We start from the raw sequence: 23,640 nt of genomic DNA on the forward strand, positions 1-23,640 counted from the left end.
GCGAGGCGGAAGCGGTGGCTTTCGGGTATGACGCCATCTCGGCGCGCGCTAGCGCCGCCGCTGGTGTGTTGTGGCGGTTGCTCCTGTTCTTCGGCCGGGCCGTTTCCGACGACGCCTCGTGCAGCTTGTACCATACGTTTATTCGTGCACGTGTGTGTGTGTGTGTGTGTGTGTGTGTGTGTGTGTGTGTGTGCGCGCGCGCGCGCGCTATGTGCTCCCCGGTGTCATATCGAATGCGGGCGGAACGGAGATCTGACGGGTTTCTTTATTTCTTTCTTTCTTTCTTTCAGTGCTTTTTTTCTTTGCGCTGTCACTTCTAAGGTTCGCGAACACGTGCGCGTGAAATTCAAAATGAAGGGCCACTCGCCTTTTCGCTCGCCGCCCCGTGTGCCCCGAAGCATGAACGGCGCGAACCGAAGCTTCGACTCCATAGGGCCCTTACACTCGCGCTTTCCAATTCGTGTTCCTGTAATTTCGTAGTGTGGTTTTATACCTTCCCCGTAGGGCGTTTTGCTCGCTCGCTCGCTCTCTCGATTGGTTATTGTTTGTTTGTTCCTATCGTTCGGCTTCCTTTCCGTGGCCCCGCCGAGCAGGAAGTTCGATTTTTGGTTGTTTGTTTGGGCGTCCATGTTCGGCCGTCCTGCATGCGTGTGCCGCGTTGTGCGGTGCTGCTTGTTGTTGTTGTTTCGGAAGCGGTTCTGGTCAAACCAGGCCGTCTCTGCCACGTAAGTGCGGTGAGCTTTGTACCTGTGTGCGCGCGTGCGTGCGTACGTACGTGTGATTTCTAGATGTGCGGCTGATTTCCGGCGCGATACGCACAGCCGAGTTTTGTTTTCGTACATTTTCTTTTTTTTTTGGGGGGGGGGGGGGGTTGTTTCGCGTCTGCACTACCGTCTGGGAGATCGCAAACCAGACGCCAGACGAAAAAAATAGAGCAGACGTCGACCGGTGGCCAAGAAATATGAAAAGACTTGACCAGACACCTGTATATATATATATCTATATATATAAAGCGCGAAACAATCGTAGGAAGTGAGGCTTGTACGTGAAACGGCGGAAACGCCGGCTGGGGCCGTATAACAGGAACTGGTTGATACATGAAACTCGGTAGCTCGCCAGCAGTAAATTCCTTCCGCGTTCGCGTCAATTTGCGGCCTGTGCGCTGGTTAAAGGCGAACCCGTGCCCACGCCCAAGTAAGCTCTCCTCGCACGCTGCTCAATTACTGTTGCCAAGGCGACGCACGATTGGCTGTGCGGAAGTGCGTCGGGCGCATGCGCACGCGCCGTCGTGGACAAACTATAACAATGGCGGTTGCACACCTTTCGCGTGCAACAACTCTAGCGCTATAGATCTGGATTCGCTGCTTATCCAGTTGCCATATATATGCTATCGGCTTTGCATTAAAGCGATCACTGAAGATAAACGCTAATTCTGTTCATACAACGGTAAAAGTATTCTTTCAAGTCCCCATTTTCGTTAATTTTCAGGTAAGTGGTTGATTACTGCAATAGAAAAATAGAGGTCGAAGTTTAGATGTTTGTTTTTTTCTCCTGAACTTCGCGCCGTAAGAGGGGCTGCGTCACTGGGACGTCACGGTTTTCAAAACTTTATTTTCTCGTAGTTGGGCCGTTACAGCTCAGCAATAATTCTTGCAACTTGCTAAAATTGGTCTTTGACGTCTTTAGAAAAAAAATTGCAGACGAACTTTAGGGATGAAAAAAAAAATGACTGGGCATTGGTCGTAAAAAAAACTGGTACTGGAACTCCAATTATAGGCGGCGTCGCTCCGTGTGTTTTGTGTTCGCCGAGTTCAGCCAAAATAAAGAACTTTGCATGTTTCGGGAACTTTTTTTACTGCGCCACAAGAAATGAAAAAAATAACGTTAATAATAATTTGAAATCTGTTACGGCATTATGACGTAACGAATTCCAAGTTGTGCCGTTAAACCCATGCTTCACGGTGCCACGCGTTGTGAAGCTTAATTTTGAGTTATCAGAATGAGCGTAGCATAAACGGTACGCTGAGCAAATGGTACGCGGAGCAAAAAAAGTGGACGGGTGGCTTCATTAGTGCAAGGCTGTGTGGCGAAGATGGGGCGCAGCCAGAAGACGGGTGGGCACCGAGGTATAATATTAGGGTAAGCACAGTGTGAAAAAGGAACGTCATTAAGTTTACGCTTGGGTCAGGAGTACGATGATGTTTCGGTGCCGCGGGTTGTTCGCGCGAAAAAGAAAAAAAAAGAGAAAGAAAAAAAAGACGCAGTACGAAGGGTTGCAGCAACGAGTTTGAGGCGCCCGCAGCCACGCTGCCGATGGCTTTTGCTTTCGTCTTTCCTTCAAAGGCGGCTGGCTGCTCGTGAAATGCGTCAGTCCGACGGACCGACTCGAGGTGTGTTTGTGAATCCGTGGGATATACTAAGCGCTATAGTCTGACACGCAAAAAAAGAAGAAAGGGAAAACAACATAAAGACAACTCATAACGTGTGATAGTGGTGCGGTGTTTATTCTCTCTTTCTCTCTCTCTGTCTCCCTCTCGGGGGCCATCATGATCCACCAGTGGGGGAGAGCATGAGTAGGAGGAGTCGCGCCGCCCGCGGGGCTCCACTCGCATCGATCGCCGCTTTGTGTTCCACAATTATATGTAAATCAGCGCCACCGAAGGTCGAGTGTGCGGGCGCTGTGGGGGTGGGGGGGAATGCCCGGACTCTGTGGCTTGTGTGACTGGGTCCAACCAGACTCGTATGCGTCTCTGGACGGGAGATAAATGAGGCGGGCCTGCCCCCCACCGAGGTACACGTATATACCACCACCAGCCTCTCACCCTGGTGGCGGCCGATGGGACAATCGCGTGTCGTGTTGGGCGTTGGCACACCGTCACGCGCGATGCCTGTACCACCACGCAGAGGCGACGTCCCGACGTGCTCGCGAGGGAATTGCGTGTGGTTGTCTTTCTTTCCTTCCTTCTTTCTGTCCTTTCTTCGTTTTCTTTCAATCCTTTCTTCTTTCGATTTCTTTCTTTCGTTGTCTTTTTCTTTCTTTCCTTCTTTCTGTCCTTCCTTCTTTATCTTTCATTCCTTTATTCTTTCGATTTCTTTCTTTCGTTGTCATTTTCTTTCCTTCTTTCTTTCTTTATTTCTTTCCTTCTTTCTCTTTCTTTCTTTCTTTCTTTCTTTCTTTGCTTGCTTGTTATGCCTTTAGAACGTAGAGCTGGCGGCGCCGCGTAAGAGAATTGGCCGAGAAACAGGATCCCGGCGTGAGAGAACAAACGCGCGCGTCTCGCCGTGGGAACTTCCCTGCAGTGCGCGAATGGGAGCGGCCATCCTGTATGCGCGCAAATTACTGCAGTGCGAATTCTGGCCGTTCGGCCGGCAATGGGAGTCGCTACGGGTAGGCATTGCTGCTGTTGTTGTTGATGATGATGTTGATGCTGAGTGGTCGTGGCGCATAATCCACAGTGGGGGCTGGGGGCTGGGGTGGGGGTGGAATTGGCCCGCAAATCTGGTGGTTAAATCAAATGGTTTAAAAAAGAAAAGAAAATTAACAATTTGAATGTTGGAACGTGGAAATCGTTTTTTTTTTTTGTGAAAGTAAGAAGAAAAAAAGCGATCAGAAGATAACCGCGAATTAAAATAATAATAAAAAAGCTTATCAGTAAGTAGATCTTATACGTAGATGTTACACTTGGATTTGCCTGCAAAACTGCGTCCTTCTTGCTTCAAATGGCTTTTTATATACAATTTCGCGAATCGATCGTATTCTCTGAAAAATGTCCCGTTATAAACGCAAGGACTGGGAAAGTGGATACGCACTGACGTCATATGGAGGCCGCCTTGTTGTGGTACATTCTTGAACCGCAAAAGAAAAAAAGAAGAAGAATGCGGCGCTTTATCTCGATCCTCTCGTCTCCAGTACCGCGATGGAAGCTGCGTGTAGGACAACAAAATGGCGTTGCTGACGTTACGTGAATACTGCCACTGACTTTGGGCGTTTAGAAAAAAAGAAAGAAGATTGCTCGGAAGTTTCGAAAGGTTGATAAGTAACGCCATAAACACGAATATTAGGCATATCGGATGTATTGAATTGGATATGAAATTGAATGTATGAATTGTGGATGGAGTCAATTTTGATGTAACTCGAAGCGCCATAGTTGCTTCTAGTAATTCGGTTAGAAACTCTGTGGGACCGACCGACCGACCAGGCCGCACGCAGTATGTGCTTGACGAAAGTGCGAATGACGCGTTTTCGAATGTCTTACTGACACGTATACGTGACGAAGGAAAATAATGGGCGAGGTGAATTTCGCTGTAACGAAGTGGCCGAAAATAGCGAAGGCGCTGTGATTTCCCGCCTTACGGAGGGACTGTCGCGCGACTCCGCACCCCGTGAATAACGGAACAGTGCAACGAAGACGAAGCACACAGCGAAGCACACACGACAAGTGTTGCTTGACATTGTTTGCAGGCGGAAATTCGTTGTAACGAAGTAGCCGATATAACGTACGCGGTGCAATTCACTTGGCCCCGTTCGGGAACTGCGGTGGCTCTCCTTTCGGGTTAATCTTTAACACTGCAATGCCCAGCGTATCATATACGTATATGCCACGCCGAGTTTGATGGTTTAAAATTACGATATAAGCGCGGCAATGTTAACGCAAAGTCTTATCAGGGGTTTTCTTTGATACGCCAGAGCGAGTTGTGAATAGTTCAGCATACCTATTACAGGTGAACTTACTATACTAATTAAGTCAGGGTGGTGATGATTTGGGCGATTCGGTAATTCGCGTTGTGGACTCATTTTGCCGATATGACAGACAGAAGGAAGGGCGCACGAGTCGCACAAAGACGCTTTTGTGTGTCCAGCCCTCCTTGTGTCTGCGTGCATGCCGATTAGATCGCGCAACTCCTAGGCGTCGTCTCCGAAACTATACTCGCCTGTCACAAGTGCTCCTCGATATGTGTTCATCCGCGTCGTCTGCTCGGCGGCTGCTCGAATTCGCTGTGTACGACATTCGTGCGCAAAGGTCAACTAAGACGTCACGTATCGCTGTGACGTATCGTGTGCCAAGCAAAACACAGAAAAAGGTATTCTAATCCTAGTAATTAATCACACAGTCACGCCCTGAACTATGTTCAGTCGCGCAACGATATTGCCTCTGTACGCCTCGTACCTTCTGCAGCGCAGGGCGCTGAAAAAGATCTCGGAGGCAACGTTCTTTGGGGCTTCCGCCGTAGCCGCCAACCGCCAGGCGTGCGCGCCGTCTGCTTAGCCACTATATTTGAGGCTGCCCGTTAGAAAATGAGACATTTACCACCCCCTTTGGCTTTTGCCAAGGTTGCTTCCATATATATATAGTATACACAATCGAACGTTGTATAACGAAGTGCCTGGGGTCTCCCAAATCATTCGTTCTTCAGGTCACTCCGATGTTAAAGGTCGCGCGTCGCACAGCTCACAGTAATAGAACCGGGAGACAGAATCGTGGCTTCGTTAAACAGGGCATTTCGTTGTATAGAGGAGTTCGTCGTAGAGGCCTTGCAGTTGGCCTTTTGAACTGCCGATTTCTGGCAACTGGCATTCCGTTTCACGTGTTATAGCCGGCCACCTTGTGATATATATATATATATATATATATAGTCTTCGTTTAAACGCATTGCGGCGTACGTTCCGGCCATGCTAAGAAAAAAAGGGGGAAAAAAGACGGTAGTGGGGGGACAAAGCAATGTGTGTTCGCGGTTTTTTGTTGTTGTTGTTTTCTGTTACCATGTTAGGCAGCCCCTGTAGTATATATCGAGAATAAAAGAAGCGGTCCACGGCATATACAGCTGAACAAGGCACGCAGTCACGCTATATAGTTGGGCCGTTGCGCGCGTCGTGTATACTCGCCGCGGTGCAAGAAGGTGGCGGTGATCGATTGCCTTCTCGGGACGCCGCCCCTCCTATCTGTACGGGTATCGTCAGTTAATTTCGAGGATTAATGGACGGTCCCCGCGCGTAAAGTACCTTGCGACACCCTCCCGCGTATCGGTCTATCTGCGCGCGCGTGCGCGTTGCCCGAGCCCGAAATAGCGCGCGCAGGTTCACCCCCGCGAAGGAACACGTGGCCGCGGGAACCGCGTCGCTGCTGCCTTCGGCCCGTCTTGGAATCGCTTCCCTGCGTCTACGTATAGTTCGTGGGTGGACACGCATTCCCCGAACTCGGGAAGACGCCTTCTCGATCCGTCGTCACGTCCCCGCTGTTCATCTGGCTTTGCTTGGTTACTCGTGTGCGAGCTCTTCAAACGCGCGTTTCCTGTAGGCTAGCGTAAGGACGCAGTAAAGGGGTTTAGCGCTTGTCCATGTAGCTGTACACTTACCGGAGAACCGGAGACGGGTACGGCAGATGATGATGATGATGATGATGATGATGATGATGATTTAGTGGCACCCCCTTTGGAAAGGGTCGGTGAGGAATAGTCACGTAGTCTGGTTGATTTAATCGGGTATGCTATTCATGTTTTTTTTTTTAATCTAGCACTTTTGTATACATCTCCTTTACCTTTTTTTTTCCACTTCAAGATCTACTTTGTACCGCTTAGTTATGACTGTAAGAGGTCCGGTCGTATCACTCTCTCGACTGCTTTTTTTTTTTGTTTCTTTTCACCATTAATTCTAAATGTATCTTGCTTATCTCGACTCCTGACCGGTTGTTGCTTCCTTCCACTTTAAACCCAAGCGTTTCTGGGAGGGGTGCTTTACCTACGGTTCTCACTGGGCGAATCGCTTCGCGTTACATTACGATGTGCCGAGCGGACTCCGGATTTGTTGCTCCAGCATACACATGCCTCGTCTATAGTTCCGAACATTTGCTGCAGTGGTGCTTTTTATGTCCTTAGGCAAACGGCTCGAGCCTTAAATAACAAGGCACTGCCATTTGCGTTATCGCACAAAGCAGAAACACTGGTAGCGCCATCTTGTGTCGACGGAGGTTAGCCATGGAGGACACGTAGCTATTATTGCAGTGTCTTATAATAATATGCTACTTAACTGCTCGTGTAACGCGTTGGTAGCGACGTAATCGCGAACTGCATAATTTTCCTTATTAGAGACACGCAGAACACACTCAAAAAAAGTTTCAAACTCTTTGTAGTAGGACAAGGTGTCACGGGATGTCGTTGCCAGAGCGCAAGGCTCGATATCCGGTAACTCGGTAATTTGTAAAAGTTTGCGAACGAGCTAAAACAAATCTAATGACAGGGACACAAATACAAGGAAACAAGATCTCTCTACACTTGCATTTTTTTTTTGCCTCTCCATATTTGTTCAGTCTTGCTTCTGCGTGTTTTTTTCTTCGTGTGTCTACTCACGTAGCGAAAGAATCGGGCAACCTCGGCCGTTGTAGACTAGTTTCGAGCATCGTTGACTCTTCAAATGACAAAAGAGTTTTCGGCATCGCGTATTAAGGTGTACACGGAGATCCACTGAGGCGACTCGGGGGCCACGTCGTCACGCTACTGTTACGTCACAGCCGTGACGTCGCACTGCATACATAGTAGTGCCGAGGTTTCGGCGCGTAATTCAAAGAAAAGGAAACTTGGTCGTCGTTTGTTCCACCAAGTAAGCGACGCTTTTCCGCGTAACGAATGAAAATTTTTCTAATTGCATCACTAGTCCAAAATGTCATATAGCGTTGCTTCTAAGTGAAGGGAGAAAAAATTGTGGCTTTACGCGCCAAAACCACGATCTCATTATGAGGCACGCCGTGGTGAGGTACTCCGGAATAATTTGGACCACCAGGGGTTCTTTAACGGGCACCTAAACACAAGGGTGTTTTCGCATTTCGCTCCCATCGAAATTCGGCCGCCGTGGCCGGGATTTGATCCCGCGACCTATTAGCTTAGCAGCCCAAGACAATAGCCACTACGCAACCATGGCGGGTTCCTACGTGAAGAACAGAATGCGGGAGATTACAGGTGCCCACTACAGAGAAGCCTTAAATCAACTTCAGACTGATAAAGCGTTCTTTTAAAATGCTCATTTGCGTTAATCTTGCGATGAAGTTTGAATGTTAGAAGAGAAAATCAAGGCCGAACTTGGGAAGTTTTCGACATGTCGCGCCGAAGCCCTAGCGCCCGTACGTCAGAGTGACGTCATATAGACTTCGAAGCATTTTCACGTATTTAGGTCAATGTGGCCTTCTTGCTACGTTCAGTCTTCGGCTCCTGTATAGGACACAACGCATATAGTCCGTCTTTACCTATAAAAGGTTAACTATGCATAGGCCCGGGCACGCACATCCAAAATCTGTGACGTCACCTTTCAGTTTGCTGTAGCGCAGGCGCTACGACGCGGACATGGAAGGCAGTGCACGAAGACAGCACGGAGCACCAAATTATGAGCTTACGTACCAAACAAGCCCACATATAGGTGTACCCTCGTGACGTCATGGCGATTTGGGACGGGAATTTCAAGGAGCTGTCGCCACCGGCCGTTCGTTCTTGCGTCCTTTCTGACTTTATAGAAACTTTTTCTCTCGGAGCAAGCGTGACATCTTCGGTATTGCAGAAGCTTGTTAATCTACGAATGCAGCTTAATTTGTCTCTTTACGCGTGTCTTTAAACCTGTCATTCTCTCTCTGTACTCATTTCTTGTTGTTGTTGTTCTCCCCTATATAGACCAGGCATGCGTGGTGCCCTTGCCCGTAGCAGTTGCCAGGCAACTGTTTCCCATCTTTGTGATGAACAGTTGCGGGTGTAGGCTATAGTTATAATAGTTGTTGAACGCGGATGCCTTCTGCAGGTTGCGCCGCGTGTAGTCCTCACGAAACACGCAAGAAGCAAACACGCACCATGCGCGCTGCGCGTCACCTTGTACGTGAGTGTGACTGCGTTTTCTTTTCTTGCGCGTTTAGGTAGAACTCTACAGATGCAGTGCAAACCTGGCATCCGTGTCAACTTCGTTTTCTTTTATTTTTTATGTCTGCTATAGCTTAACGCTTTGTTGTGTCCCCAAACTTCTGCACGTTCGTACAACGCCGTGCACCGTATATATATATATATATATATATATATATATATATATATATATATATATATATATATATATATATATGGGCTTGCCAATCTCATTTTTTTCTTCGAGCGGTACAAATGTACAAATGACAGTCTGTCGACTTTGCCAGGCATACTCTCTCTCTCTGTGTATATATATATATATATATATATATATATCCTGTAGCGTCAGCGACGCGACGAATTGATTGACCTTGTCGCGGGAAAATCCATCGTCGCGACGCACCGCCTTGCCGGCCGATCGAGCTGTGTGGTGGATAATAATACACCACCGACCGGGCCGGTGCGGCTCGGTCCAGCAGCGGCTTCCATCGATTTGCGTGGTGTGCATCTGTAACGAGGCGTGCTCGGGCTTCGGTCTCGCGGCCTTTGTGTGTGTTTGCATGCACGCCTCGTGGATCGCGCAGAGCGGTGCATGCAGGTTTCTCCGTGCTTGCAGAGAGTGTCTCGCGCGCGCTCTGGTTTGAAAGGTAGACTCTTCCCGGTATGTATATATATATATATATATGGGCTTCTTTTAAAGTTCTGTAGGGTTTATCTTACGTCCCAAGACCGCGATTTGATTACGAGGCACGTCGTGTAGCGGGGTGGGGAGCTCCGAATTAATTTTGGCCACCTGGGGTTCTTTAACGTGCACCCAATGCACGGTATACGGGGCGGGGTTTCTTATTTTTATTTTTCCCCACTCATTTTGCTCTCGTCGGAATGCGGCCGGCGCGGCCAGAATTTGATCCCGCGACACCGACCTCGGGCATATCAGCTTTATCTAACGAAAGCCACTACGCCACCTCGGCGGGTTGCATGTAAAGGCTGCCGAGAAAATCCCTTTCGTGCAGATGGCAGCACGGGACCAGTCGATCTGCTCATTCAGGATCATCATGATTATCATAATCATCATTGTCGTCGTTATTATTATTATTATTATTATTATTATTATTATTATTGTGTGATGTCTTCACAACGCATTCACCTCCATGCATACCAAACCGGCTCGTCGAAACAAGTATCGTGGTACATTTTTTAGGCCGTTGTGACGCTTGCCACTACGTTCTGCTTTTTTTTAATTATTGTAGAGTTTTCAGGGTTCTGATAAAAAAAAAAAAAGACAATTCGAAACCGTAATGTTACCACTTCTTTAGATCACTTCAGACTCCTAAAGTATTCTCTCAAAAGCCTATTTTGATTCATCCAAGTGCAAAATTATATATATATATTATTTCATCGTCATGCGAGTATACATCTCGAATTTGTGCGTGACCTCCTCAATGACTTCGCGCGTACGCGGGCCCGTATCGTCGACGTTAAGAGCTTCGTCGTATACCCAGACTCTCAATCTTTGGCGAGAGCAGGGTTATCTTAAAGGAGCGGATACGTCCTGTAGATGTGGGGACAGGAAGCTATAGCACTCCAAAGAGCACGCTGCAGCTATAAAAGGAAGAGAAAAAAAAGAAAACAGCATCCCATGCTCCGTTCGATGCGAGCCGGAAAGTTCGGGCAACCAGCTGATCCGATAAGCGTCAGATTATGTAGCTCCGCGCGCGGTCTGGGGAAGCAGCGAAAGTCGCGATCACGGAAGCACAGCAGGGAAGTCTCAAGGTGCGAAACCGGCCTGATTCTATGTTGGTATAACAAGCGCAAGAGTGGACACGGGACACTGTAGTAAGGCGACAAGGACAAGCGCTTGACTTGTAACTGGCGTTTATTACAAAAAAAAAAAAAAAAGGCATGCATATATAGACGGTTTGCAACTGCGTTAGCAAACCGTCCCTATAGCGTTGACTGTTAAAGAATTTGCTTACCCTGGGGTCTGCACGCGGGAGGCCGCCTTAGGCGTTGGCGCGCTCTTTCTTGTTGATTCGCGGCGACCGTGTTGACTTGCGCGATCGTATCCGATTGTGATCAAGTGCGAGAGCTGATGCATGCACGGGGGGCCTTTTTGTGATAAACGCCAGTTGGAAGTCAGCGCTTGTCCTTGTCGCCTTGCTGGTGTCCCGTGTCCACTCTCGCGCTGGTTATACACCAGCAGGGAAGACGCGACGTCTCGCGACGATTTGATCGATCGATCGATCAATTGATCGATTCCGGTGCTTGAACGGGAATCGCGCGCCAGCGCGCCCCCACGCACGGCACTATGGGCACACCGCGTGTACACTGAGTACACGTTTACCTCGAAGTCCACACCTTTCCTAAACAAGGCGGTGTTGTTCGAAGGTTTTGCGTACGTGTCGACACCTTTGCGCCCACGGCTCGCGCATTTTTGTTTGTTTTTCACGACCCGAAGGTTGGGCCAAGAAGTCGTGACCTTCGTTTCTGCATGCCGGCAACTTGCGACGCTCGAAGCTTGGCTGTATGTGGAGGGAAAGTCGGTATAGGAGGAATAGCACTTCGATCTGTGTGTATAATAGAGAGCGTTATATAGCATGTCCCGAATTCGTCACCAAATCCGCGGCCGCGCTAGCTTTTACGCCCTCCGGTATTCCGCAAATGGTAAGAAGATTGCGGAAAATTTAGAAAAAGGAAGAACTCTGATAGAGAGCTTTAGCGTATGTAGGGTTGCCGTCTTATCGGTATACCGGCCTCCACCACTGCGCAGACTTAGGGGGCCCCCGCCGGTTACCGCTTGATTGCGTTTCATCGCATCGCTTTGGCAGCTCAAGGTCACCCCCTCGGTGCATTCGGCTTCGTGACAGCAAAAGGGACAATTTTATCCCGGTGACAGCTAACTGTGCCACAATACGGTCTAAATGTGGGAGAAAAAAAAATACTGAAATCCGAGGTCACACTGACGTACCGACGCCGAATATTCGGTTTTCGTTTCGACCGGCAATAATCGAGTTCTGCCGCCGAGTGAATGGACGGTAGCAGAGTTTTGAAAAAACAAAAACAAATAGCATACCGGTTTAAAGATGATTGTGTCGTTCTTCACACGTGTCCCCTTAAGGGGTGACGTGTCACGGCTTCCTCGCTACACACGCAGCGACCTTGCGTGAGCACAAGCGTGTCCGAGTTCTTGTGTGTGTGTTCCGGAAATGAAGTTACAGCCTGCCGTTGGTTGTACACATCTCGGAGGTGAAAGTATAGGGCAGGTAGGCGAGCGCAGTAATAAGGAGCACGCACGCCATTCGATCCGGCGCGACGTATCGATTCGCACAGACTCCCTCACGCTACGTCACGGACTTGCGCAGCGCTTTCGTCGCCGGCAGAGGGCGTGAGTGACGTGCTGCGAACGCGTGGCTCCCAGCCATGGAGAGGAGGAGGGGAGCGGGATTGCTGTGTGGCGGTGAGGAGGGAGGCGGATAGGAATCGGCGTTCTCGTCGTCGTGGTCGTCACCGTGGTGGTTACGCGCGTGGTCTTTTTAAAGAGTGGCGAGCCCGTGAGGTAGACGGCTTACTGCGTTTTTTTCTTTTACTTTGCCAAGTTTGCTCCTCCTCTTCTTCGATGGGACCGCCGACCACAACCACTAAAACCCGTCTTAGTTAAGTTGCGTGCAGTTCATCGAGTGGGCCCCGGGAGCCGCCCCTTGCGGGAATCAGTTTTTTTTTTTTCAGTGTGTCGATGATGACGGTTTTTCGATGGCGCGACCTTTGAAACGGGGTGGCGGAAAATGGTCGCCTAGCTTGCTTGATATGTAATCAAGTTTCAACCACACCCTATCGCAGTCGCATTTTTTCCCTTTCTCTTCTTGAAGTTTCCTTTCTTCCTTAAAACCCATCCCTTGTATTGTAGAATTACCTATGCCTGTAACGACTCGGGCTCTAATAACCTATTCTCTCCTTTTTCTTCTTTATTCTTTTTTCCCCCGGCAATACTATAAACACTCTTCCATTATCTTGCTTAGTTGTCAAGAAAAATGGCATTCACAATGGGACAAAGCGAGTTCTCTGTTGGTCTATAGTTAGTACTCGGTAATGTTTAGAAGAAGAGGCGGTGTACACTGGACCCGACAAGAAAGGGACATAGAAACAGGACAAAGCTTGGCGCAAGTGAGTGCGAGTGGCTGTTGCTGGGCATTTGAGTGACGCTCTCTTAGAGACAAAGGTAAAAGTTTTTCTTCTGGTAGACGCCGCTCTTTCGTCACTCGACACCTTACACTACTGCGCGGCGGTCTCTCTCTCTCTCTCTCATTTTTTTCTCGTTCGCGCCAAGTTTCCCGCAGACTTTCACCAACGAGGGCTGGCCTGGGCGTCGCCATATTGAGGGCCAGATTTGCTTTTGTGTAATGATGGGAGTTGCATGTGTCGAATGAAAGAATGAAGAGAGAGAGGCAGATCGGTGGATGAACAGATAGATGTATCTATGAGATGTCTCGTTTGGCGTGTTGGGTTCGTCATACGGAATAAATTAGGACGACAAAAAAAAAAAAAGAGAAGAAATAGAAAACGACATGGACAAGACAAGGGCGCTTGTGCTGTTCCCTGTCGCATATGTCTCTTCTTTATCTCTATTTATTCGGATAAGTAGACAGATGTTCCCTTTGTGTTGGTGTATAGCGACGGGCGGGACCTTTCCTTCCGAGGGAATCACTTGGTATCACCGACGGATTACTGGCAGACAACAACAGGCCAGCTGACTTTCTCTCTTTTTTGACTCCCGGACATTCTCGTTGACTAGCAGGACCTGTTTAGCTTTTCGCCGCACTTCACGCAATTGCGCGACCCAGTACGGAGCAGACTATGTGCGTTGCCCCGGAAAGGGGCCATTTGGATGGTATGCAGGTGAGGGGGAGGAGGAGGAGATACCTCTCCCTAGTCACACGGACAGAACACTCATGCGGTCTTATTTTTTTTTTCACTTCCCCGCCACCAGCACCACCTGCCCGAGTAGTTTGCGCTCCCGTCTTTGTTGGCCCTCTCCCCGATTCCTCTCTTGTTTGTCCCCCCCCCTCAGCCTGTTCCCCCAAGAGCAGCATCAGCAGCAGAGCCCAGAGTGGTGGTCTACGAGGCATACCTGCGTGCCGCAAGTCGACTCAACTGCCGCGGGGTCGTTCTTTCTCGCGGGTCCTTCTTCCTGTCGGGCAGGCTGCCTATAATATAAACGCCCCTCCCGTCTTCTTCGCCCCCTCCGTGAAGCCAGACCTCACACGCGCACACACGTCGCCGTAGTCGTACTCGTCGAGTCGCCTTTCCCCCCCCCTTTTTTTTTTTTTATCGGCCGCGAATTTCCGAGTCTCCATCGCGGCTTTCTCTGGTGCCATCTTCCCTCGGCACCACCTTGCCCTTGCCAGGCGCTCGCCTTCTTCCTTTCTGTCCATCTCTCTCTCTCTCTTGCTTCCTGTTCCGACGGCGACGGCGGACTGCGACCCCGCTTTTCTTCACTCGAAGGAATTCGTGTAAGCAGAGGAGGGAACGTAAAAGAGAAGAACGCGGGGAAAGGAAGAAAGGTGCCCTGTTACGTGACTCCTGGCAGCGCCTCCCCCCCCCCCCCCCCACCCTTCTGCGTTCAAGGCGACGGTGGTTCCCATTGAAGTAGGTTGGAGGACGTGAGCGAGCGAGTCTAGCCTAGGGAGGGCGTGGTCCGTCTCGACGACACCTGTCTGCCCGCACTCCGTCTTCTTCTCCCGTGCTCTCGCCGCCGAAGCCACGGCCGCTTTGCGCTCGCTTCTTGTCGAACTCCGCAGGGTACACGAGAGGTAGACGAATGGACATCGAAGTGGGGCCTGCCTGTATTTTCCGTGCTAGGGAATCTGAGAAAATAAAGTGTACTCTTTTTTTTCCCACGGTACGAGCTTGACTCGATGAAGTCGGGTCGAGTCGACTTGGCGGCGCTAGCGGGTCGAGACGAGGTAGCGAGGGCCAGTTAACCCCCCTGCGAGGGGCTGGCTGGTCGGTGCATGAAAACGCGGTCGGGTCCGGCTGGCATCGGCTCTGACCTGCGTTTCCGGACTCGAGCCACTGTGCTGTGGCTCCTCAAGTTCGGACGTACTGCTGCGCCATATTTCCTTGTAAAGTTAGAAAAAAAAGAAGCAAGAAACTGTGGTCTTATTATGATCTCGGAGGCCTTTCCTTGCTGGTCAACGGGTTGAATGGCAGTGACGCAACCGCAGTTTCTATTGGCGCATGTTAATAGTCAAGGAAACGTGTCGTTCACGCGTCTCTCTCGAGGCGCCTCGCAACGCTCGCGTGAAAGGAACGCTGTCTCGCGTCATCTCGCAGCCTCGCGCGCACGTGCGCATCGGAAGATTTCCTCTTTCCTTCCCGCGCCCTCTGTGACGTCATTCCACAGCGCACGGGTCGATTACGCCCACAGCTTTTTTTCTTTTTTTACGTAACAGTTTTGCGCCTTGTCCCGTCTTCCGCCTTCTGTACCTGCATGGTTCAAACCCGGCGATTCGCGGGGAAACCGCGATTTTCTCTCTTTTGCGGGGTGCTTATACGTTTTCTTGCGATGACAATGTTGCTACACGGTAGCGCATGCTTACGTGGGCTACGCACATGCCCTCACACTAATGGAACATTCGTGGTAGAACGCGAAAATGGGCTACAGCCACTAAACGTAGTCCACGGCTTTTTACACAAGCAAAGCCGCTGCTTGTGCGCCTGCTAATGACCATATTCGTGTTTTCTGTACGCGCAAATGTCGGCGAAACAAAGTCGCCCTTGGCCACGCTTAACTATAGCATCGTCATTGTGTGTGTATATCGAGTGGTGCATTAGAGAGTTTAGTCTGTGACGGTAAATTTATTACCACTTGTTTGTTGCTTGCCCAACTACGACACGTTCGAAGCGTTATTGTGTCGCGTGAGTTTTCTCATTGAAGGAAAACCACAAAAGAAGGCGGCATTTTCACGATTCTGTTGCTGCCGACGCTCTACGTCGAATATGGCCGACCACTGGCAATGACAAATTTACGAGCTGTCTGGTTAAACTCCGCGCCACAGTATAGCGCCGCTACAAGCGTTGCTGCGTGTTGCCAGCCGCGTCTCCGGTAACTGTAATACGTTTACCGACAAGCTAAAACTCTGTTGTTTGAGCAAGCGCTTGTTACGTGTCACGTGATCAACCTCGCTAACATGTGTTTTTCTCCCTCTCTTTTCCCATTCGCAGTGCTGTGTGCCAAGAACCTGTGCAAGAAAGACTTCTTCCGTAAGTGTTGCCGCAAGTCTTGTTCCCTTGGTTATTAGGTCTCCACACGCTTTCCCTTTCAGCTTGTCTGCGTCGCAACCGTAATGTTAATCTCACCGAGGAGATTCTAGCAACGTGCGAAAAAGTCTTCGTGATCACTTTCGTATAGGGCTTCCCCTGTGTGTGCGTGTCTGGTGGTGACGCTTCGGGAACCAGCTCTTTTCACCAAACGCCAGACTAAACCAACTCCCGCGTCCCACCTAATTTGACTCGTTGTGTCCCTTTTAACTGCTGACGCACCGTTACTGGTGAACGTCCTTGTCACATTGTGAGTCATCGCCGAACTTGAGGCATCGGCCCCCAGGAGGAAGGTGAGACTAAACTAAACCAGCGGCTAAGCAAACGAACGAGGGTTGTTCCTCACTGCACTTTTTCATAACTGTGGAAGCGCCGTCGCTGGTGATTAGATAATGCGGCGCCGTCGCGCCGCATTAAAAACAAAGTCCTCGCTGAACTTGTAGCAGTATTAACCCTAGGAAGGCGGTATATAATCCTCCACCGGCGTGAAATCCCTCTTCCATCAAGCTGTGCCTATCCGTGAATGTTGTATAGCGAACGGGGACGCTGGAGGTCGGTGCATGTAGCCGGCTTCCGCGTTGCTGCGCCATGCATAGGCGGCTCCGGTATGTCGTCATCCACGTTCTCGGATACGCGGCTATAGTTGACGCCGAGTTGGCCGGCTGCCTATGTACGGCTGGTGTAACGCGGTAACTTGACAAGAGTTTTCCAAGTTTTAGAAACGGCGTCTTCAAGCGAGTTTGCGTATACCCCAACTCCTGTGTACGTCCCTTGTGTTCTTTTGTACGTGCGGCCGACAGCATCCCCTACCTTTGATCCTGTTTTCGCTGTTTCCGTTTTACTCGCTTTGCCCCCTTGGTCATGCATACACTGTGCCAAGGAAATCATATGTCGCCTTGAAAAAGACAAGTCCACTTGTCGAAACGTTGGCTCCCACCTTTACCTTGTTCTCGTTTTGCTCATCGTCTTTAATTTCATTCTGCCGCCTTCCCCGTGCTTTCCCAAAGATGGTTAGGTTAGACGGCCCCAACACACACGAGGTGATGCAAGGGTTGGTGGATTAAACTTGTTTTGAACTGCCTAGCAACATTCTCCACACACAATTAAATTATGGGGTTTTACGTGCCAAAACCACTTTCTGATTATGAGATCCCGTTTTACTGTTCAAGGAGAAGCTTTGCTCCTGTGTAAATGTTTTGGAACGGAGAAATGACTTTGCTCGGCAACCACTGCACCGAATTAGACGAGGCTAATTCTGCCAATTGCGAAGAGCAGACATTTTTTTTTTTTGTTTAGGCCATTCAATCTACTTTTTAGGAAATACTAGTCAAATGGCGGCTGGAATGCTGTATGCTGTATGCATAGAGAACACACAGAGCCGGAAGACAATCCTTTTTTTAGGGCAGTAAATTTAATTTGAAGTTTGATGGTTTGTTAACACCAACTACGGATCTTAAGAGGGCCTATAATAAAACACAATGGAAAAGTATGATCCACTACCCATTTTCTAAAGGGGACATGCTCTTGTTATCCATCCACCTATCCATCCACACGACCCTGCATTTTCGAAAAAAGGAGGAAAATGCGAGAAAACAACCTGAATTGTGTCGCTAACCAAAGGAATATGTTTGCAGAGAACAGCAATCAATGTATCTTTATGTATTTTTCTTGCATGTTTCTCTTACTTTGAATGCAAGAGCACTTACATGTGCGCCAATTGTTCGAGAATTCCTGCAGCCTTTTATGTTTTGTCTTCCTTTCAAGTGCGTTAACACTTTTCTAAGCTCATTTTACGAGAGTATCTATATGGACTTCATCTTGAGAGTCTTTCTCCCTTTGAATGTTATAGCTCTTAATGAGCTCATTCTGTAACACGAGCATTCGTGCCGACTTCGTCTGTGATGTCTGCTCCGTTTTAGATGCGAGAGCGCAAATACTGGCAAATATTTTGCTCCAGAGTACACCAAAACTGCTCGTACCATGTTTAACTCCATTTTGGAAGAGTCGTGGTACTGCCTACTCCCTGACGGAGCAAGTTCACTCCTCTTATTACTCCCCCAAAAAGGAGTCGGCAGCACTAAAAATTACACTGCATCAGGGAGTGCAAAGGGTAACCATAATGGGAGTCAAGTATAGGTGAATTGGTTACTCCCTCGAATAGGAGTCAACTGTACTCCCTTTGTTTAAATTAGAATGCAGAAACATACGACGCTCGTCAATGCGGACAGCGTTAAACGGATTACATTGTTTCGTTTGTGTCGGGGTGCGTATGCCGGGTGTCCAAGCTAACACGGAGAAGGTATAATTAATATAAAAAATGCGAAATCATTTTTCAAGGTATGAAACCAGCTGTATGTTGTTAGCAGCATCCCGGAGAATCCTCCAGTAATTTGTCGTCTTATTGAGTCATTACTTGTTTAATTAACTTTTTTTTTCAATTGTTAGTCGTACCTACAGAGCACATTTGAAAAGACCATTTGGAGCTTGACCGGCTATCCTGCCTGAGTTACGCGCTTATGTGGAACCCCCCCCCCATGAAATACTTGCTAATGTCGACGTTGCCTGACGTCGGTTGTTTCGAATTGTGGACTTTATACTCTTGAACCGAAAACCGATAAAAAAGGATATTTCTGTTTCAGTCGGAAACAAAATATTAAGGAAAGTTTCGGTTACATTTTCGCTTCAGTAAAAAATATTATCTTTATTGTTTTGTTTTTGTTTCGTTCCGACACACTGCATGGTCGCAAGTAACCGAAAGTGGTCATGCAAAAGGCACTAACAACAACACCAATAATAATAATAATAATAATAATAATAATAATAATAATAATAATAATAATAATAATAACTGCACAACAGGTAGCGCGTTGCAAACAACTGAATGTGAGGCTTTCAGTGTTCCTTACAAACCAAGCCTTGTATTGGCATATTGTAGCCGTAAAGTTTGTTGTTTACTAATTACTCTTTTAATAAGAACAACACAGAAATGCCAGATACATCTTCAGGAGCTTGTAGCTAGATCCGCATAAAAGACGTCAGTCTTTTTTTTCTCTTTAATTTTCTTTTCTTTGGTGTTATACGTGCAGCCTTTGGCTAAAGCACATAGGCTCATCCGCGCCTTGAGCATCTATGTCGTTCCTATATATGTGATCAGGTTCCCGTGGAGTATTGTTTTAAAAAAACCCTGTGTAGTCGCGTGGCGGTCGTAGGCAACGCGCGCATAGAGCCCATATACTTTCGACAGAGATTCTATACACTGTCGAGCGCCTCCATACAACGAACACCTCTATACAACGAAATGGCTTCTATAACGAAGGAATAATTCCGTCCGGATTCTATAGCGACAAGCTGTGCGGTGCGTGAGCTTAACAACGAAATGACCTGTATAACGAATGATTTCGGAGGCCCCCGGGGCACTTCGTTGAACTCGCGCCGGTCCCGGACGCAACCCCTCCGCGGTGACTCGGCGACGTCGCGGTGCGTGCAACCGGGTGACACGGATTTCCATTATACCGACGGCGCGCGCCGTCGTATTAATTCGCCGCCCCTCGTCTCTCGTTGCGGAGCGATTCTGCGAAGGCTCAAGAACGGTCGAGGAGTCGGAGAGGCGTAGTGTAGTGGTGGTGGTGGTGGTGCTCTGCGCCGACGCGGTGCCTCGTCGGGCGGGCGGGCGGGCGGGCAGCCGGGCATTTCGAACGACGGAGAGAGAGACTCGGGATTTTTTACTATTACGCCCTCCCGCCGACCTCGGCCAGACGTGCGGGGCGGCCCTTCCGCGGCGAGGGAGGGCCGTCGGTTGCGTTCTGCCCAAAGGGGGGGGGGGGATGCGTGCTTTAAAACGAAACCAACTAAATGTGTGTAGATGTATACTACATACTCGTCTTAACCGGCGCTACCTGTTCCGACCTGCCCGCGGGCCGGTAACTGTCCCTCGTTCACGTGATGCGAGTCGTTAAACATCGGTAAAAGCGATCCCGCTGCCGGTATACCGCTGCGGTTGTGCATTTTTTTGCTTTTTTTTTTGCGGGGTCTCGTCTGTTTCCTCTCGCCTGCTCTCTGGGCCTACGTGCCTCGTTTGCAGGCCTGTCGGGACTCGCCGCTCCCGTCTGGCTGCAAAGTGCAGGTTTAGGCTTTGCGTTCGGTTCGTTTCTATTCCTCGTTCGTTAAAGCACGTCGGCGGGCTGTATATGCAGTCGGTTGGGTTTCGTGACGACGCAGCTAGTGCTGCAGCGTGACTGGACGGGGACGGATAGGAAATCGTCACACTCGCAGTGTACTGTGTGCGTGCGCGTGGGTCAACCGTCCTCGTCCAGTCGCTCGGCATGCGCGGTGTTACTTATTGCGAATGCTTAACTTGTACCGGCTCGGGTGTTGGTAAGGCAGTGTTCCTCTTACTGCGAAAGGCAGTTGGAGAAGTTCGAAACTGGTCAGTCGCACGTCATTTCCGTTACGCTAACGGATGTCCTCGTTAGGCCTCCTCGGGTCCACCGTCGCCGCAGGGCGTGAGGAAAACGAAACTTTGCCGAGCCGGGTTTCTAACTCGGGTCCGCGCGGTAATGTGCAGCTGGGAGCTGTAGATGGCGAGAAACCACTTCATTATCGCGCGCATTTCGGGCCTACTTCCTTTTTTAAGTATTTTATTTGTTATTATTTTTTTGCTCGCACAGGCAGATGAAAGCTGTGGCCAACGTTCAGGCAATGCTGTGTCGGACGACGGAAGGCGTTGCGCGTATCGCAATGAATAAGTTGTTGTGGAAGACATGACCGCGTTGCTGTTGGCGTTAAGTTGACATCAGGAGTAATCGTTGAGGTCCGGCATTCGTTTTATTTTTCATCATTATTGTTATTATTATCTTACCTCTCGTTGCACTCGCTACAATGTCGCCGTGGCTACGGGGTTCTGCCGCCGAGCGCACGACTCCGCCGGTCAGCCATTCAGATAGCGGATCAGGCCGACCTTCCTCAGCCGGCAGGAGAGAATCGGGTGACGTGGCGATTGCGACGGCGGTGAAACAGTTGAAACCCGGAGAACCGGGCTTCCGGTCGTTTGCCTCGAAACGCATGCGAATGTATATTGTGCAAAGATAGGTTCCTTTCTTCCTTGTTCCTTCCGCCCTCTCTCCTTGCAGCCAGATTCCCCTTCCCCCGTTAACTGCACCTTCTCTGCAGACCGTCGTTCAGGTGTCAGTAGACGTGGCTGGACAGCTACAGTGCAGCCAGCGGGAATTTCCTTATTCTCGTTTTGAAATAAAACAACCGGTTACTGCCGTTACGCTTCTGTCGATGCCATATGCTGGGACGTGTGTGGGGTACACGTAAGCAGCCGTACCTCTTAATCCTGGTCTTTTTATGTCTCTTTCTCTCTCATTCGTCTTCTCCCGGTCTTGCGTTTATATGCCTCGCTCGTCTCCGTTTTCCGTTTTCACTCATCTCGTGGAGCCTAGCGAAAACGCGAAAACAAAGATCGCGGCTCTGGGCAGGCCCGGCAGTCGTGCCCTCCCCACCACCCTCCCCTCTGCGGTATCTCTCTTTTCCTCGTTTCTCACGAACTGCCGCGTCCGCGCCTGCTCCGTGCAAGTCGGTGCTTGTTTTCTAGCCGCGGTTGTTGTCGTCTTTGCAGCTTGCGGCGGCGGATGCCCTCCGCCGCCGCCGCTTTCGGGTTTAGTATAGCTTTCGGTTGCTTCGCGCGCCCCGCGAAGGTTGTGTCTATCGTTTGTGTGGCGGCGAAATAGTTGGGCCGGAGAGGGAAGCGCGGATGGCATGCCGCCGGAGGCGGCGGCGAGCGACCGGACATTCCCGCGGTGCTCTGCTGCTGCTGCCCCCGCCGTTCCCCGTCGCAGATTTAATTTCCGTTTTGCGGACTCGCCACCCCTCTTGTGTCCAGTAGGCGCCCCATTCCCCCCTCCCGCCATCTCTTGCGCTCTCTCATTGAGGCCAGCACGAGAGCTGCGCGCGGTGTCTCTATTGCGCCCGGTGATGGCCTGCAAAGCCCCCTGGTGGGTCTCTCGACCGAGCGCGCAGGCCGTTTTGTGATATTAGTTAATCTCGCGGGTTTCCGAACGTTGGGCGGTGTTGACGACAGCACTGAGTCTTTTTGTAAGCTCTGGCGCGGATGCCACGTCAGCGCGCCCGTGGAACACGGTCGTTAAGTCTGGCTTAACAGCGCTCGCATTAGCGCACTCCGTCCCACAGCTCCCGGTTGAGTCACTCGCCCGTGTCGTCTGCTCGCGAACAGCAGAGCAGCCTGCATCGTTGCGTCCGTTCGTCTGCGGAGCCCAGTAGGGCGACTGTCAGGTGAAGACGGGCCACAACAGCAAAGTAGCCGCGCACGCCCGGAATTGAAGCACACCCTGCGCTTCCGCTGCAAGCTCTGGCATTGCGAGAGAGGAGGGTGGCAAGTCTAAATACCGCGGTGGCCGCCGCTCCGTTCGGCCGGCTGCAGAGCCGTCCCCCCTCCCCCTGGCCGCGGTGTGGTGGTGGACAGGCTTGGGGCGTGCGTCCGATGACCTCCCCGCGTTCCGTGCCGGACGGATGACGTCACGCCCGGCCGCGGATTAAAAAGCGGCCCCGGCGGCGCGTCGTACTCGTCGGCCGGCTGCGTCTCCTAATGAGCTAAGCTAGCTGCGACAAGCTCCTTCGGCGCGCCCCGAGAATTTGTACATTTCCTTTTGCGCAGAAGGCGCGGCGGCGTCCGCCCGTCCGCCACATGGCGCCCGACGTCTTCTTTGTCGCTGGGGGGCTTCTTCGGAGTGCTTGTCGTTGTCATCGGAGCGATGACTCCACGAGCTGTTATTGTTTTTGTGCTGCTGCCCACGAAGCGGTGAAATGGGTCGCGATCCAGTTCATTCCCATCGTGTGCAGTGAACTCTCTCCTCCTCTCTCTTTCGCTTACTCAGCAAAGGGTGTCGCACTGCCATATGCATGCATGCATGCCACGTGGCCGGCTTTGTTGACGTTTCGGTGGGTAATGTGGGGGTACAGCTGCACTACGGTGCACATTGGACTTTTGTATCGTCGCCTACCTCTCCCTTTCCCTTACCCCGGTGATAAGTAGCAGGCTATAGAGACACGCTCTTTTGGCTAACCTCTCTACTCCCCTCTCACTTCATTAAAATCTGCATACTCCTTGAGTAAACTAAGCCGTCTACGCCTCTCCCAGATGCCGCAGAGCCTCCGTTGCCTATAGTCTCAGAGGCTACAATGACATTTATTTGGCCTCAGGCGGACGTTCCTCCCCAAACCATGCGTCGATCGGAGGTCATTGCGCTCGTTGGCTGCGGTACCCTAGCTTTGAATACGTGTGAAGGTTGACGGATACATTTTGCAAACTATAGTGGACACTTATTGGAGCTTGATGGACACGTGCTTGAGTTTGTTGAATGGTTAGCAGATTCCTGTTAGAAGCTGTTACATACTTGATTGAGCAGCGTTTCGAGTTGCGCTTGTTGGTAT

General features: G+C 50.2%; 1 protein-coding gene across 1 annotated transcript in view; it reads left to right on the plus strand.

Annotated features, from left to right (window-relative positions):
• Smurf (SMAD specific E3 ubiquitin protein ligase) overlaps positions 1-23,640 on the plus strand; it is a 110,496-nt gene that overhangs the window by 27,190 nt on the left and 59,666 nt on the right. Inside the window, exon 2 of the mRNA XM_050173916.3 lies at positions 16,093-16,131. Within this exon, the coding sequence (XP_050029873.2) occupies positions 16,093-16,131 (39 nt within the window). The remainder of the gene's footprint in view (positions 1-16,092; positions 16,132-23,640) is intronic.

The sequence above is a fragment of the Dermacentor andersoni genome, chromosome 8 (assembly GCF_023375885.2).
Source record: "Dermacentor andersoni chromosome 8, qqDerAnde1_hic_scaffold, whole genome shotgun sequence".
Taxonomy (NCBI): Eukaryota; Metazoa; Arthropoda; class Arachnida; order Ixodida; family Ixodidae; genus Dermacentor; species Dermacentor andersoni.